The 15882-nt window shown below is 39.2% G+C and overlaps 1 protein-coding gene across 2 annotated transcripts in view; it reads right to left on the bottom strand.

Moving 5' to 3' along the window:
• ano10b (anoctamin 10b) overlaps positions 1-15882 on the bottom strand; it is a 62454-nt gene that overhangs the window by 23679 nt on the left and 22893 nt on the right. For both annotated transcript variants that reach the window (XM_039763822.1, XM_039763823.1), the window contains exon 4: positions 15739-15876. In XM_039763822.1, the coding sequence (XP_039619756.1) occupies positions 15739-15876 (138 nt within the window). The remainder of the gene's footprint in view (positions 1-15738; positions 15877-15882) is intronic.

Raw genomic sequence — 15882 nt, 5'->3', positions numbered from 1 at the left:
TGATTACAAGTGCCTACTGTAAAGTTTAGTGGAAGAGGGTTAAAGTTCTGGGGATTTTTTCAGAGTTTGGGCTAGCCCCCTTCATTTCCGTGAAGAGTACTGTTAATGCTACAGCATACAAAGACATTTTATACAAATGTGTACTTCCAATTTTGTGGCAACAGTTTGGGGAAGGCATTTTTCTGTTCCTGCATTACTGTTCCCCTGTACACAAAGCCAGGTTTATAAAGACATGTATTGATGAGTTTATTCTAGAGGAACTCAAGTGGCTTACAATGAGCCATGTCCTCAACCCTATTGAACACTTTTGGGAAAAATACATTGACTGTGATAGGCACACAAATCTTCCTCTTTGTAGGGGCACGCCTTGGGAGCAGGACCCCAAACAGGAGTAGAGGCCCCAGTATATATATATTATATATATATATATATATATATATATATATATATATATATATATATATATATATATATATATATATATATATATATATATACATACATATATACATATATACACCCATATACAGAGATATATATACACCCATATATAGAGATATTGTGGTGGGCTGGCACCCTGCCCGGGGTTTGTTTCCTGCCTTGCACCCTGTGTTGGCTGGGATTGACTCCAGAAGACGCCCGTCACCCTCTAGTTAGAATATAGCGAGTTCGATAATGGATGGATGGATATATAGAGATATATATACATACATATATATACATTATATAAATATTGTGATGTGTCAGTCCCTGTCATACTCTTCAGAGCGTGATGGACAGCCAGAACTCTTACTTAGCCGGGATGCCTTTGTAACTGAAGGACCGGGGAAAGGAGCTTGCATGGGACAATACCCCCACTAGGGTAACAGAGGGCAACCCCCCTGGCTGACGGTGGTGCCACAGTGTTGAAGCATGGAACCTCAACACTCTCAGGGCCCGTGGCCACCGATGGGGGGTGTATAGAGAATGGCTGAGCCCTCCTCTGCAGGGCTGCTGCCACACCTGGTTGTATGGCCCGGAAGGAAATTGTGAAACACCTGGAGCACTTCCGTGTGCTCTATAAAAGGGGTTGCCTCATTCCATTCGGACAGCCAGAGTTGGGAGGAGGTGGACAAAGCTTGCTGGAGGAGGAGTGAAGGCAAAGAGGAAGGAAAAGAGAGAGAGAGAGACAAGAATAAGAAAGGGATTGTGTATTGGTGCTTGTTGGTACTGTGCTGGAGTGGTGGGAAATGAGGGAAAAATGTTTCCCATGCTTAATAAATGGGTGTTGTGTGCTGAAAGTTTGGTGGGCAGTCCTGTTGGGGTCCTCGTGTGCAGCCAGGGGGAGCTGCTAGAGACAGACTCCCCTGTCATGGGGAGGTTCCACCATACCTGCAAATGCTTTCTGGATAGAATGTGATAGCACTGGAAGACTCCCAGTCCGGTATAAAGGAATCTGGTCTGCCTCACTCTGAAGTCAGAATCAGAAGAGTAATTAGGAGAATCATATTGCTGGAGCTGTGGAGTGTATTAAGATATTTGTGGAAATAAATCTGTTTATTGGCATCTGGAAGTGTGTCTGGGATGCTGCAATGCCCTGTAAATGTTTACTATACACACACACGTGTATATACAGGTAAAATTTCATTACAACAAACTCCCAGGGACCTAAAAAATATTTTGTTGTAACGAAAATTTAGTTGTAATGAGATTCTGCATTTGTTAGTATAGTGCTTTCTTTAACTTGCGCCCAGGCGTTTGCAATCATTTCAACAGCTTCTTTCACGTTAATTTTAATCTCCTCCTGCCTACAAATTATGCTGACGAGAATTTTTCTCAGCATTTCCTTGCGATAATACACTTTCAGGGTGCGAATGATGCCCAAATCCAATGGCTCAAGCACTGCTGTGCAATTGGGTGGGTGGAATTAGCCCATTCCTCCATACAGAACAGCTTCAACTCTGTGATGTTGGTAGGTTTCTTCACATTAACTGCTCACTTCAGGTCCTTCCACAACATTCGATTGGATTAAGGACAGGACTTTGACTTGGCCATTCCAAAACATTAACTTTATTCTTCTTTAACCATTCTTTGGTAGAACGACTTGTGTGCTTAGGGTCGTTGTCTTGCTGCATGACCCACCTTCTCTTGAGATTCAGTTCATGGACAGATGTCCTGACATTTTCCTTTAGAATTCTCTGATATAATTCAGAATTCATTGTTCCATCAATGAAGGCAAGCCATCCTGGCCTAAATGCATAAAATAGGCCCAAACCATGATACTACCACCACCATGTTTCACAGATGGGATAAGGTTCTTATGCTGGAATGCAGTGTTCTACTTTATCCAAACAAAATGCTTTTCATTTAAACCAAAAACGTCTATTTTGGTTTCATCCGTCCACAAAACATTCTTCCAATAGCCTTCTGGTTTGTCCACATGATCTTTAGCAAACTGCAGGCGAGCAGCAATGTTTATTTTGGAGAGCAGTGGCTTTCTCCTTGCAACCCTGCCATGCACACCATTGTTGTTCAGTGTTCTCCTGATGGTGGACTCATGAACATGAACATTAGCCAATGTGGGAGAGTCCTTCATTTGCTTAGAAGTTACCCTGGGGTCCTTTGTGACCTTGCTGACTATTACTAATAATTATTATTATTGGTCGACCACTCCTGGGTAGGGTAACAATGGACTTGAATTTCCTCCATTTGTACACAATCTGTCTGACTGTGGAATGGTGGAGTCCAAAGTCTTTAGAGATGGTTTTGTAACCTTTTCCAGCCAGATGAGCATCAACAGCTCTTTTTCTGAGGTCCTCAGAAATCTCCTTTGTTCATGCCATGATACACTTCCACAAACATGTGTTGGGAAGAGCAGACTTTTCTTGTTCTTTAAATAACACAGGGTGCCCACTGACACCTGATTGTCATCCCATTCATTGAAAACATCCATCCATCCATCCATTTCCTAACCGCTGAATCCGAATACAGGGTCACGGGGGTCTGCTGGAGCCAATCCCAGCCAACACAGGGCACAAGGCAGGAACCAATCCTGGGCAGGGTGCCAACCCACCACAGGACACACACAAACACCAAGCACACACTAGGGCCAATTTAGAATCGCCAATCCACCTAACCTGCATGTCTTTGGATTGTGGGAGGAAACCGGAGCGCCCGGAGGAAACCCACGCAGACACGGGAGAACATGCAAACTCCACGCAGGGAGGACCCGGAAGCGAACCCGGTCACCTAACTGCGAGGCAGCAGCGCTACCCACTGCGCCACCGTCGCCCATTCATTGAAAACACCTGACTCTAATTTCACCTTCAAACTAAATGCTAATCCTAGAGGATCACATACTTTTGCCACTCACAAATATGTAATATTCGATCATTTTCCTCAATAAATAAATGATCAAGCATAATATTTTTGTCTCATTTGTTTAACTGGTTTCTCTTTATCTACTTTTAGGACGAGTGAAAATCTGATGATGTTTTAGGTCATATATAGAAATATAGAAAATTCTAAAAGGTTCACAAACTTTCATATATATATATATATACTGTATATATATATACACTGTATATATATATATCTATGTCTATATATGTATATATATATATATATATATACTGATCAAAAGAATTAAAGGAACACTTTTTAATCAGAGTATAGCATAAAGTCAATGAAACTTATGGGATATTAATCTGGTCAGTTAAGTAGCAGAGGGGTTGTTAATCAGTTTCAGCTGCTGTGGTGTTAATGAAATTAACAACAGATGCACTAGAGGGGCAACAATGAGATGACCCCCAAAACAGGAATGGTTTAACAGGTGGAGGCCACTGACATTTTTCCCTCCTCATCTTTTCTGACTGTTTTTCACTAGTTTTGCATTTGGCTACAGTCAGTGTCACTACTGGTAGCATGAGGCGATACCTGGACCCTACAGAGGTTGCACAGGTAGTCCAACTTCTCCAGGATGGCACATCAATACATGTCATTGCCAGAAGGTTTGCTGTGTCTCCCTGCACAGTCTCAAGGGCATGGAGGAGATTCTAGGAGACAAGCAGTTACTCTAGGAGAGCTGGAGAGGGCCATAGAAGGTCCATAACCCATCAGCAGGACCAGTATCTGCTCCTTTGGGCAAGGAGGAACAGGATGAGCACTGCCAGAGCCCTACAAAATTACCTCCAGCAGGCCACTGGTGTGAATGTCTCTGACCAAACAACCAGAAAGACTTCATGAGGGTGACCCAAGGGCCCCATGTCCTCTAATGGGCCCTGAGCTCACTGCCCAGCAGCATGCAGCTCGATTGGCATTCGCCATAGAATACCAGAATTGGCAGATGCACCACTGGTGCCCTGTGCTTTTACAGATGAGAGCAGGTTCACCCTGAGCACGTGACAGAAGTGAAAGGGTCTGGAGAAGCCATGGAGAACATTATGCTGCCTGTAACATCATTCAGCATGAGCAGTTTGGTGGTGGGTTAATGATTGTCTGGGGAGGCATTTCCATGGAGGGTCACACAGACCGCTACAGGCTTGAAAAAGGCACCTTGGCTGCCGTTAGGTATCAGGATGAAATCCTTGGACCCATTGTCAGACCCTATGCTGGTACAGTGGCTCCTGGTGCACGACAATTCCTGGCCTCATGTGGTGAGAGTATGCAGGCAGTTCCTGGAGGATGAAGGAATTGATACCATTGACTGGCCACCACACTTTCCTGACCTAAATCCAATAGAACACCTCTGGGACATTATGTTTTGGTCAATCCAATGCCACCAGGTTGCACCTCAGACTGTCCAGGAGCTCAGTGATGCCCTGGTCCAGATCTGGGAGGTGATCCCCACAACACCATCTGTCATCTCATTAGAAGCATGCACCGATGTTGTCAGGCATGTATACAAGAACACAGGGGCCATACAAAGTGCTGCGTACAATTTTGAGTTGCTGCAATTAAATTTTGGCAAAATGGACTAGACTGCCACATAATTTTTTCACTCTGATTTTTGGGGCGTCTTTGAATTCAGGGCTCTGTAGGTTGATCATTTTCATTTCCATCAAACGATGTGGCATCCTTTCGTTCCTAACACATTACCCAGTCTATATCAGTATAGATATCCAGGAGGATTTCTTTTTCCCATTGAGATCTGATGTGTTTTCAAAGTGTTCCTTTAATTTTTGAGCAGTATATATATATATATATATATATATATATATATATATATATATATATATATATAGTGACATGTGAGTCCCTGTCTTGCACCCCACAACATTAGGCTGAGTCTCAGTACTTTAGCAAAACACCCTTTATTCAGCTTGAAGCAGGAACAGCACGGTTATTTATTGCAGCTGGATCTACCATTCTCTTATACACAGACACAGCAATCAGGCAGAGTTATGGCCAGGTTCGTGGCCAAGTAATACTGTTCCCTGCATTTGTAAGGTTCCTTGCATTGCATCGACAACAACGCTTATAGCGCAACCACTATCAGCTCGGATTTGCTTTTGCGACGAGCCGCTGCAGTGCTAGGAGCCTGTGGTTGCCTTGGTGACTTATAAGCTGTTTTCCACAGTGATCATGCTTCAGGACACTTTTCAGCATGTTACCCAGTTGGGGGGAGTCCCAAGAGAGTTTAGAAACCTTACAATATAAATAAATATATATTAGATCAGATTAGATTAAAGTTTATTATTCTTCAGGGAGAAATTCATTTGCACACCACAGTAAAGATGTTGACTCAGACTAGAATATAGGACAGAAGAATAAAAACATACACTAAAATTAATAATAGCACATTGACGTTTGCACTATTTACCTATCCCCCAGAAGTGCTTCTTAATGCACTGTGGAAGTATGACTAAAAGTACACCAAGAAAGTGCCCCCATTTGGGGTGATGGGCAGAGTTGTTCATAATGGCATCTAATTTTACCACTATCCTTTTTTCCACAACAGACTCCAGAGTGTCCAAAGTTAGTCGTTTGATGGTGTTGGCCTTATTGATAGGTTTATTCAGGCATTTTGCATTTCAGGAGTTACTTCCCCAACAGACACCATGTAGAAGAATATACTGGTAAAACATTTCCAGCAGCTTGTGGCACATATCAAAAGATCTGCATCTCCTCAGGAAGTACAATCTACTCTGATCCTTCTTATATAGTGCCATTGTATTGTCAGACCAGCCCATTTTGCTGTTCACATGGACCCTGTTGTGAATTGGAGTCTCAAACATACCAAAAAGGGAGTGATGCCCTTTAATAACCATAAAGGCAGGGCCTAAGCCTAACCAGCTGACCCAGGTAGACTCCCAAATCCACATAGCCTCAAAACTACTAACTGCAGGCTTCTGGCCTAACAGACCCCAAACAAGACAAGCTGAAAAAATAACAAGAAAAGTCCAAAAAAATATTGTAAAAGCCTTACATGAGGATGATGACTGAAAACCTCTACTTGAGCAAAGAAAGACAACAAATAAACTTTATAAATGAAAGGGTTTAAGAGAAAAAAAAATACAAGCAAAATGCTCAAAAGAACAAAAACAGACAAAAAAGGTGTTGATTAAAAGGCAATCTTAACCAAACAAGTCCAATTCACAATCCAGAAGACAAAATCCTTAAACACAAGCAAAAAAAGATAAAAAAAATAACAGAAAATCCAAATAAAATAACAATACAAAAACAAGATCAAAGATCTTCGCTCACTGGAAGTCTGTCACTAACTCTTTTATCTTGTTGATACTGAGCTGCAGGTGCTTCTCCTTACACCACAAGACAAAGTCCTTCACCAGCCTCCTATACTCTGACATCCTCATTATCAAAACACACTTTGATGGAGGAGCCTACTGAGAACTTCTGTGGATTGCAAGAGCTGATAATATACTAGAAGTTAATTGTGAAGAGGGTAAAGAGTTAAGCCACCTCAGACTGCTCCAAGTTAAGGTGTTGTTAGTAGGTCACATTGCAGAGATAATAAACACTTTTCTGATGCTTTGTAAGTGTTATGAAGACCCAAAGTGTTCGTTAAGTTCAGAGGTGGATAGAGTAGCCAAAAATTGTACTCAAGTAAGAGTAGTGTTACTTCAAAATAATATTACTCAAGTAGAAGTAAAAAGTAATCATCCAAAAAATTACTCAAGTAAGAGTAAAAACGTATTTGGTGAAAAGACTACTCAAGTACTGAATAACTGTTTGATCATAATAAATGATTTATTTTTAAAAAATGTTGTAATGACAGGCAAAAATATTAAATAATGTGCAAATTCTGCTATTTCCAAATAATAAAATAAAAAATGAGTAAAAACAACACAACAAAGCTTTTGAAGCCAATACCAACAGTAGCTAACATGTATGTTTGAACAGTGCAAACTACTTACAGTGATAAGATATACTGTACACTGACAGTATAATACTGCATATTCACTTCACTTTGATGACACACAGCTGTACTTATCAATAGTTCCTGATGACCCTGATTCTATTGATTCACTAACAGAATGTCTGACTAGTATCTCAGAATGGATGAATAGTAATTTTCTCAAGTTAAATAAAGAGAAAACTGAAATTTTAGTGATCAGCAATAATGGATACAATGAGGCTATTAGAAATAAACTGGATACATTAGGATTAAAAGTCAAGACGGAGGTAAAAAGCTTAGGGGTGATTGTTGACTGTAATCTGAATTTTAAATCACATATTAATCAGATCATTAGGACAGCATTTTTTCACTTAAGAAACATAAGTAAAGTTAGACCGCTTATATCACTGAAAGATGCTGAGAAATTAGTTCACGCGTTTGTTTTCAGTCGACTAGATTACTGTAATGCACTCCTCTCTGGACTACCAAAAAGATATAAATCGTTTGCAACTAGTGCAGAATGCAGCTGCTAGAATCCTAACTAGGAAAAGAAAATCCGAACACATTTCTCCAGTTTTAATGTCACTACACTGGTTACCTGTGTCATTCAGGATTGACTTTAAAATTCTGCTTATGGTTTATAAAGCCTTAAATAATCTCGCCCCATCTTATATATCGGAATGTCTGACACCTTATATTCCAAATCGTAACCTCAGATCCTCAAATGAGTGTCTCCTTAGAATTCCAAGAACAAAACTTAAAAGAAGTGGTGAGCCGGCCTTCTGCTGCTATGCACCTAAAATCTGGAATAGCCTGCCAATAGGAATCCGCCAGGCTGATACAGTAGAGCACTTTAAAACACTGCTGAAAACACATTACTTTAACATGGCCTTTTTATAACTTCCTTTTAATCGTAATTTAACTTAATCCTGATACTCTATATGTTCAATCTCCTCAAAATAACTATTCATGGTGGCTCTAAAATCGGTACTGACCCCTACTCTCTTTTCTGTTTCTTTTTCCGGTTTTTGTGGTGGTGGCCTGCGCCACCACCACCTACTCAAAGCTTCATGATGCTCAAACAATGATGGACAGATTAAAAGGCAGAAGTCTACGTGACCATCCTCATCATCAAGCCCTTCCGTGAGAATCCTAAATCCAAAGAGGACTGTTTCATGTATGTTAGGTAGAATGCCCAGAGGGGACTGGGCAGTCTCATGGTCTGGAATCCCTACAGATTTTATTTTTTCTCCAGCCGTCTGGAGTTTTTTTGTTTTTTCTGTCCCCTGGTCATTGAACCTTACCCTTATTCGATGTTAATGTTGATTTATTTTGTTTTATAATTGTGTCTTTCATTTTTCTATTCTTTAATATGTAAAGCACTTTGAGCTACTGTTTGTATGAAAATGTGCTATATAAATAAATGTTGTTGTTGTTGTTGTTGTATACTGTTTATTACAGCATTGTGACCACGTGTGTGTGCTGTGACATGTGAGTCCCCGTCTTGCACCCCAAAACACAAAGCTGAGTCTCAATACTTTAGCAACACCATCTTTATTCAGCTTGAAACAGGAACAGTGCAGTTATTTATTGTTGTGGGATCTGCCACTTTGCTATACACAGACACAGCAGTCAGGCAGGGTCATGCCCAGGCTAGTGGCCAAGTAATACTGTGCCCTGCGCATTTATAATGTTCCTTGTTACTTGTATCACCCATCAATGGCAGGTGCTTATAGCATGACCATGATCTTTTCAGATTCACTTTTATGGCGAACTGCTACAGCGCTGGGTGCCTGCGGTTGCTTCGGGACGCTCTTCTGCATGTTGTCCCGTTAGGTGAAATCCCACAAGAATTTAGAAACTCACTCACACCAGCCATGATTCTTTTCAAAGGTAAAGTGCAGGTTAATTTGTTTTATGCATTTTTACTTTATATTTTGTATTAATCATTTTTATGTGAATAGTGCTGGATTGTGGAACGAATCATCTGAGTTTCCATTATTTCTTATGGGGAAATTCGCTTTGATATACAAGTGCTTTGTATTGCGAGCACGTTTCCAGAACAAATTATGCTTGCAAACCGAGGTTCCATTTGTATTCTTTCTTTCTCTGTCTGCTGTCTGTGAGGAGTTTGTGCCGCTATACCGCCACCATAGACATTAAATTACTAGACACCGCATGACCAGCATCATCGTACATCAACATTGCTGCCCTATTGCGAGTGGCACTGCTGTGGAGTGAAGTAATGGATAAAAATTCCTTACGCATGTGCTGCTTGTGCTTGTACAAACCGCTGTATGCTCCAAACCAGATCCCGGAGGATTACATTTTATAGGTATTTTTGAACAATTGTTTTGGTTATGTTTGGCCATTAGTAAATCCAGTTTTATAATCTTAACTTTAGCTACACCAGGCTAAGCTAGCAGAGCTATGCATTTATGTGCTCAAGTGAGCCTCTAAGCAACATTTTGGCTAAACATATTTAGTCACTAACTGTGTAGATTGTTGTTAGCTGTTAACATTTCTCAAACTTTGAAGGTTTCCCAAAGAAATCCACCTAAGGAAGCAGTGGGAGGTAGCCATTAGACGGGATTTTGAGAAAGCTGTCCAGTGATGTGTGCTGTGCTAGTTTGGTAACAGATGCTTTACCGGCATCATCAAATCAATCAAATCAAATAGCCTTTTATTGTCAATTCACTATATGTATAGAACATACAGAAGAATCAAAATACTGTTTCTCATCTTCGTAGTACAATAAAATATAAGATATAAAAAGTATATAAGTATAACATATCAGATAAATAAAATTAGAACTTGTAAAGTAAACCTAAGTACAATGTGCAATAATCAGTAGTGCAAAAGCCATTTAGAGTAAAAAGTGAGAAGATGCATTATAGAGTAGCTTATGAGATGTACAAGAAGATATACAGTTAGCACCAGATGTAATATTGAGTCCTTATATAATACCAGCAGAAGAAGGGTACTTGGTAGATAATGACTCTTGCTATGGTCCTGGGGCAGGGGGCAAGGGGGGAAGATAGTGCACAGAGTTCAACATCTTGAAATCTTGGTGGATGAAGCTGTTTGACAGTCTTGTGGAGTGGGCCCAGAGGCTCCAGTACCTTTTCCCTGAGGGGAGGAGGCTGAAGAGGGAATGTAAGGGGGGGGGAAGAGTCCCCAGCAATGCTAATGGCTTTACGGGTGAGACGGGTGTAGAAAATGTCCTTGAGGGAGGGCAGTGGTGCACCAATGATCTTACTGGCTATATCCACTATGCACTACCACTTGCTCACATTAAAAAACAAAGGAGGTTTGATGATTCCTTCTTAGGGTACAGTCAAGGTGAACAAATTAGCTGAGCGTGTTATCTGACAGTTGACATTAGGGCAAGCTGTCAGTGTATCTTTGATCAATCAGTTTGTTCGGGTTGAATTTGGTTCAGATGATGTGTTTTTTCTCAAGAAGCACATTGAGGAAACATTGTTTGAAATTGACAACCATCATTTTATGCTCATGTCTTTAGTTGTGTCTGTCTTCTGCAAACTAAGGCTGCACCACATTGCCAGACTGAATACTCTCAAATTACAGAGTGGCAACACATGGAAAACGTTATGTAAGACAGTTCTGTTTCATGGATTTTAGATCCTATCCTGTATATATTTAAGTAACCACATTGTGTGTGTGTGCGTGTGTGTGTGTGTGAGAGAGAGAGATTGAGGGAGGAGTGAGTGAAATGTTTTCAGAAATTATTAAGCCAATTTGTATACAATAAAATTGTTTATTTTTGTCATTGAGTATATCATTTCACAGTTTAAAGAAAGACTAGACTGCCAGTTAAAATCTTACAATTTTGACTTTCAGACATTGGTCACGTTTAAGTCTCAATAATAATAATAATAATAATAATAATAATAATAAATTTTATTTAATAGGTGCCTTTCTTAGCACTCAAGGTCACCTTACAATAAAATGAAACAACATTAGTAAAATAAAAACAAGTGAATGATAAATTAAAAAGCAATAATTAGCAAACAAACAAAGATAACTGGTAGTAACAGTGCAAAATTCACAATTGGTATGCCAGTTTGAAAAGATACGTTTTGAGGGTAGTTTTAAAATGCGTTATTGAATCGAGCTGACATATGTGAGAGGGAAGAGAATTCCAGAGTTGAGGATCACTATGAGAGGATGCTTGAGCTCCCATAGAACAGAGTTTGATGTGTGGCACAGAAAGTACAGCTGCAGATCAGGATCTGAGTGAGCGAGTGGGAGTGTAAGTCTGGAGGAGATCAGTGAGGTGGGGGGAGCTTTAAATGTTAAGAGCAGTATTTTGTATTGTATTCTGTAGTTAACAGGGAGCCAATGAAGTTGAGAGAATAATAGGTGTAATATGTTCAGTGGATTTATAACAACAGGTTATTATCCTGGCAGCAGAATTTTGAAGAAGTTGTAAGTGATGGATAAGTTTTTGCGGGATACCAGATAGAATAGTATTACAGTAATCTATACGTGAGGTGACTAGGGTATTAACCAATACTTTAGTAAAGGGGTCCTCAATCACAGTCCTGGAGGGCCGCAGTGGCTGCAGGTTTATCCTCTAACCCAATTGCTTTATAAGAGGCCCTTATTGCGCAAGTAACACTTCCGCTTCACTTTACTTGCCTCACTCGTTAAGATTTTGAACCCTTATTGCTTATTTTAGTCTTAATTGCTCATAATTAACAATAACATGCAAATGACAAAAGAGAGCAGCATTTCTCCATTTAACTTGTTACCATTTACACCTGTGTATATTTATCATGCACTATTGGGTTTAATTAAATACTTGGGAGGAAAGGGAAGAGAAAAAAAGTGAAGGACTGAGAATTACTCCTCCATTTAAGCCTTCAGATCATTTGGATGAGATCTTTAGAAAGGGGAAGAAAATCTAGGATATGAGAATGAGCTGACATTGCAGAGTTAAAGCACTAACAAGCCAGGAAATTAAATTATTGGCAAGGATTGCTTTCTAATTAAGCAACCGGATTAGAACAAAAACCTGCAGCCACTGTGGCTCTCCAGGACTGGGATTGAGGACCCCTGCTTTAGTACTGTGTTGCGTAAGAACAGGATAAAGTCTAGAAATGTTTCGGAGATGGAAGAAGGCAGTCCGAGAAATGTTACTTATATGGGAGGAATTAATTATTATTAATTATTATTATTATTATTATTTAATAATTGCCATTATTAGTGTATAAATGGATATAAATAATTGCATTTAAACGATTCGCCAAAATCTGTTGTATGTAAACGATACTGTTTCAAATGTTATTGTTTTTTCATCAGAAAACTCGGTTTCCACGTCTACCTGTATTAGTTTAAATGGCACTTTTGCCACTCGCCTGGGCAACACAGTGAATGTGGCATCTATCTATATATGTCTATGGCCGCCACAGTTTGTGTGTGGTCATGTGACTGCATGGCTACATCTGATTGGTGAAACGGAGTCTTGTGATTACTGTTGCTACGTCTGATTGGTGAAACGGAGTCTTGTGGTTATTACTGCTGTGTCCGATTGGTGAAACAGTCATGCTGTAGATACACTGGCGGCTTGTCTCTGGCAAAATATAGTGTATCTAATCGAAAAAAGTAACAATTCGAGTGTTGTCCATGTAGCGGAGTAAGAGTAGTGTTTCTTCTTCACAAATCTACTCAAGTAAAAGTGAAAAGTATGGTGCAGTAAAACTACTCTTAGAAATACAATTTTTTTTTAAAAGTTACTGTAACGGAGTAAATGTAACTTTTTACTACCCACCTCTGGTTAAGGTCTTGTCATATAACAGTAAATGATTAATAGAAGCATTTTTGTTTTACCTATACTTAAGTGTTACTACCTAACAAACTGCCATCTCTTTGTCAGGTAATCCATGATTCAGGAGATCGTGCAAGCATCATGTTTCATAGACCTTAGCTTATTCCCTTGTCTGTGAGGCAGGATGGTTTTAAAAGTGTTGGTGAAATCTAAGAACATGATCCTGACTGTGGTGCCAGCTTTGTCCATGTGGTATTGAACTCTGTGGAGCATATACAGTAAATAAGAACATCCTCAATACCTACAGTATATGAACCTGACAATGTGAGAGAGAGAAGAGGATTTAGATGGACTGTAGCCATGGGTCGGAACTGTTTAAGGACCAGCCTCTCAAACGCGTTCATAATGTATGTAGTGAAAGCAACTGGCATGAATGTCTTCGGGGAACTGGAGTGCCCCTTCTTTGGCACTGGGACCACACAAGACGTTTTCCACAGTAGGGGAAAGTACGCAAACTCAGGAAAAAGGAAGAGCAGGTTCTGACCCCACAGAGCTGGTTGGCACATGATTTCAGCACTGGGGCTGATTTCATCAGGCCCCACAGCCTGATAGAAAGCTGCTGCTGTGCTTTCAATGTAAAATAATTTAACACTGCCTAACCACTCATTACTGAGAAGTGGAATGTAGTGTTGCCTAAATGCAAAGTCATCACCAAATCAACTTTATTAATGCAACTTGAAAATAAATATACGAGGTCTATCCAAAAAAATCCCAAACTTCTTAAATAGGATGGGAATGAGACAACGTATCAGACTCAGGATAGTGGTGGTGTGTGACTTTGACCTTTAAAATCCTTACTTGCCTGATAAATCTGTATCAATTAGTCATCAAGTAACATGCAGTACAGAGAACTTGTCCCCTGTGTCTATTGCAATTTTTTAAAAGTTGAAATATAAAGGATCTTCAGCAGCAACATGTTTATGTGAAATTCTGTGTGAAATTGGCAAACAATTTTACCAACACTTTTGAGATGTTGCAGCAAGCTTATTTAGAGGATTGTTTAACCTGCATAGTATGTTATGAATAGTACAGATATTTCAAATTGAGCAGATTATCTCAGAACTGGACAGTGATCAGGTTGAGAAATTGCATGTTTTGATTCATGAAAATTGTCATATAACTGTTCATGAAGCTCCCGAATAACCAGCAATCAGTGGCATTTTGTGTCATAGAATTTTGATTGAAAAACTGCAGATGCATTGTGTTGTGTTAAAATGTGTGTCATGTCTCTTGACAGATGAGCAAATAGGGAATTGTGTGATAGTCAGTGAGAAGTTGTTAGATATTTCAAATTCTGATACATGTGGTGATAAAACACGATTTACAGCCCTGGTGAACTTTTTTGCTCCCAATGTCGAAATCAACCCCGAAAGGTCGCTGACTTTAAACGATAGAAAATTAGCCAAGGTACCTATGGGACATTTCACAAAATGAGTCCAAGGATGCATTTGAAGTATGGAAAAACTGTTAGGAGAATTGTATAAATAGAGAGGGGAAATGCTTTGAAGGAGACAAGTCCAATAAAGTTTTAATATATATATTTTTTGCAAAGTTTGGTTGGTTCTTGGACAGATCATGTATACTGCACTTCAAAGAGAAGCAGCAAAAAATAACTTCACCCTTGTACAAACTGGAAACTAAGTAAGCTTCTAAAGACATATGGTTGTTTAATAAAGTTAACACCAGATAATTCTAGGCTTGTCCCAATACAAAGTGTGGTAATAGCGCCTCCTTTTCTCAAACTCACTAAGGTTTCATGTTAAATAGTGTTTTCCTAATGCAGATGCTCAATTCAAATTAATTTTATTGTCCCAAGGTGGAAATTTAGTTTATCAGGAGGTTTTTCGAGGAACATTAAAAAAATCACAAAGAACACAACCGTCAAACATAAACTATGAATTAAATAAATACAATATAGCAGTAAACATTATGTTTGTAGATTCTGCATATTAGACATAAAAATTAACCAATATAATGACTTGACTAATGACTGATGCAAATGGTAACTGTTCATCCTATTAAAGTTAAACTTATCTAGAGAATTATAAGCAGTTGGCGTGAAGAAGTATTTAACGAGTTGCACTTTATTCTTGGAATCTTGAACCTGTGACCTGATGGCAACAACTAAGAATGTATAGGCTGCGTCCTGTCTGATATAATGCATTCTGCTTTCAATATTACTTGCTTAATTAAAAAGGTCTGTCAGATTTGACTGTTTAGACATTGTTATTTCGCTGTTCCAGTTAACAATTTGATGTATTCAGTTTTTGTAACTGACTACACTTTTACTGGAAGCCAGGCTTAGCACAATATATGTAAATACAGACACAAAACAAAATTTATAAAAGATGTATATAAGATTAATAAAAGATTGACATAATTGTAAGAAACTTCATTAAAATTACTTGGCTTTCTTAGACAGTAGAGGCTCTGCTGTGCCTTTTTACAGAAGGCTTCTAAGCTCCTTTTCAATTACTTCAGCCAATATTTTGTGAATTATAAAGTGACATGATCAACTAGTTAAAATAGAAAATGTTATTTAAATACTCACATATTAACTCTCCTTTGAGAATCTTTTTGTTCATAGGCCAGCCTGGAATAGATTCCTCTTCCAATGTCTTTAAATGATCCAGCCTCTGTTTAATAATGTACTGTTTCTCAGCAAGAGTCACAAAGTCCTCATCATTTGCTGTTT

Source organism: Polypterus senegalus, chromosome 9 (assembly GCF_016835505.1).
Source record: "Polypterus senegalus isolate Bchr_013 chromosome 9, ASM1683550v1, whole genome shotgun sequence".
Taxonomy (NCBI): domain Eukaryota; kingdom Metazoa; phylum Chordata; class Cladistia; order Polypteriformes; family Polypteridae; genus Polypterus; species Polypterus senegalus.
Note: the sequence above shows the minus strand (reverse complement) of the source record. Positions and strands in the feature narration are given on the sequence as shown.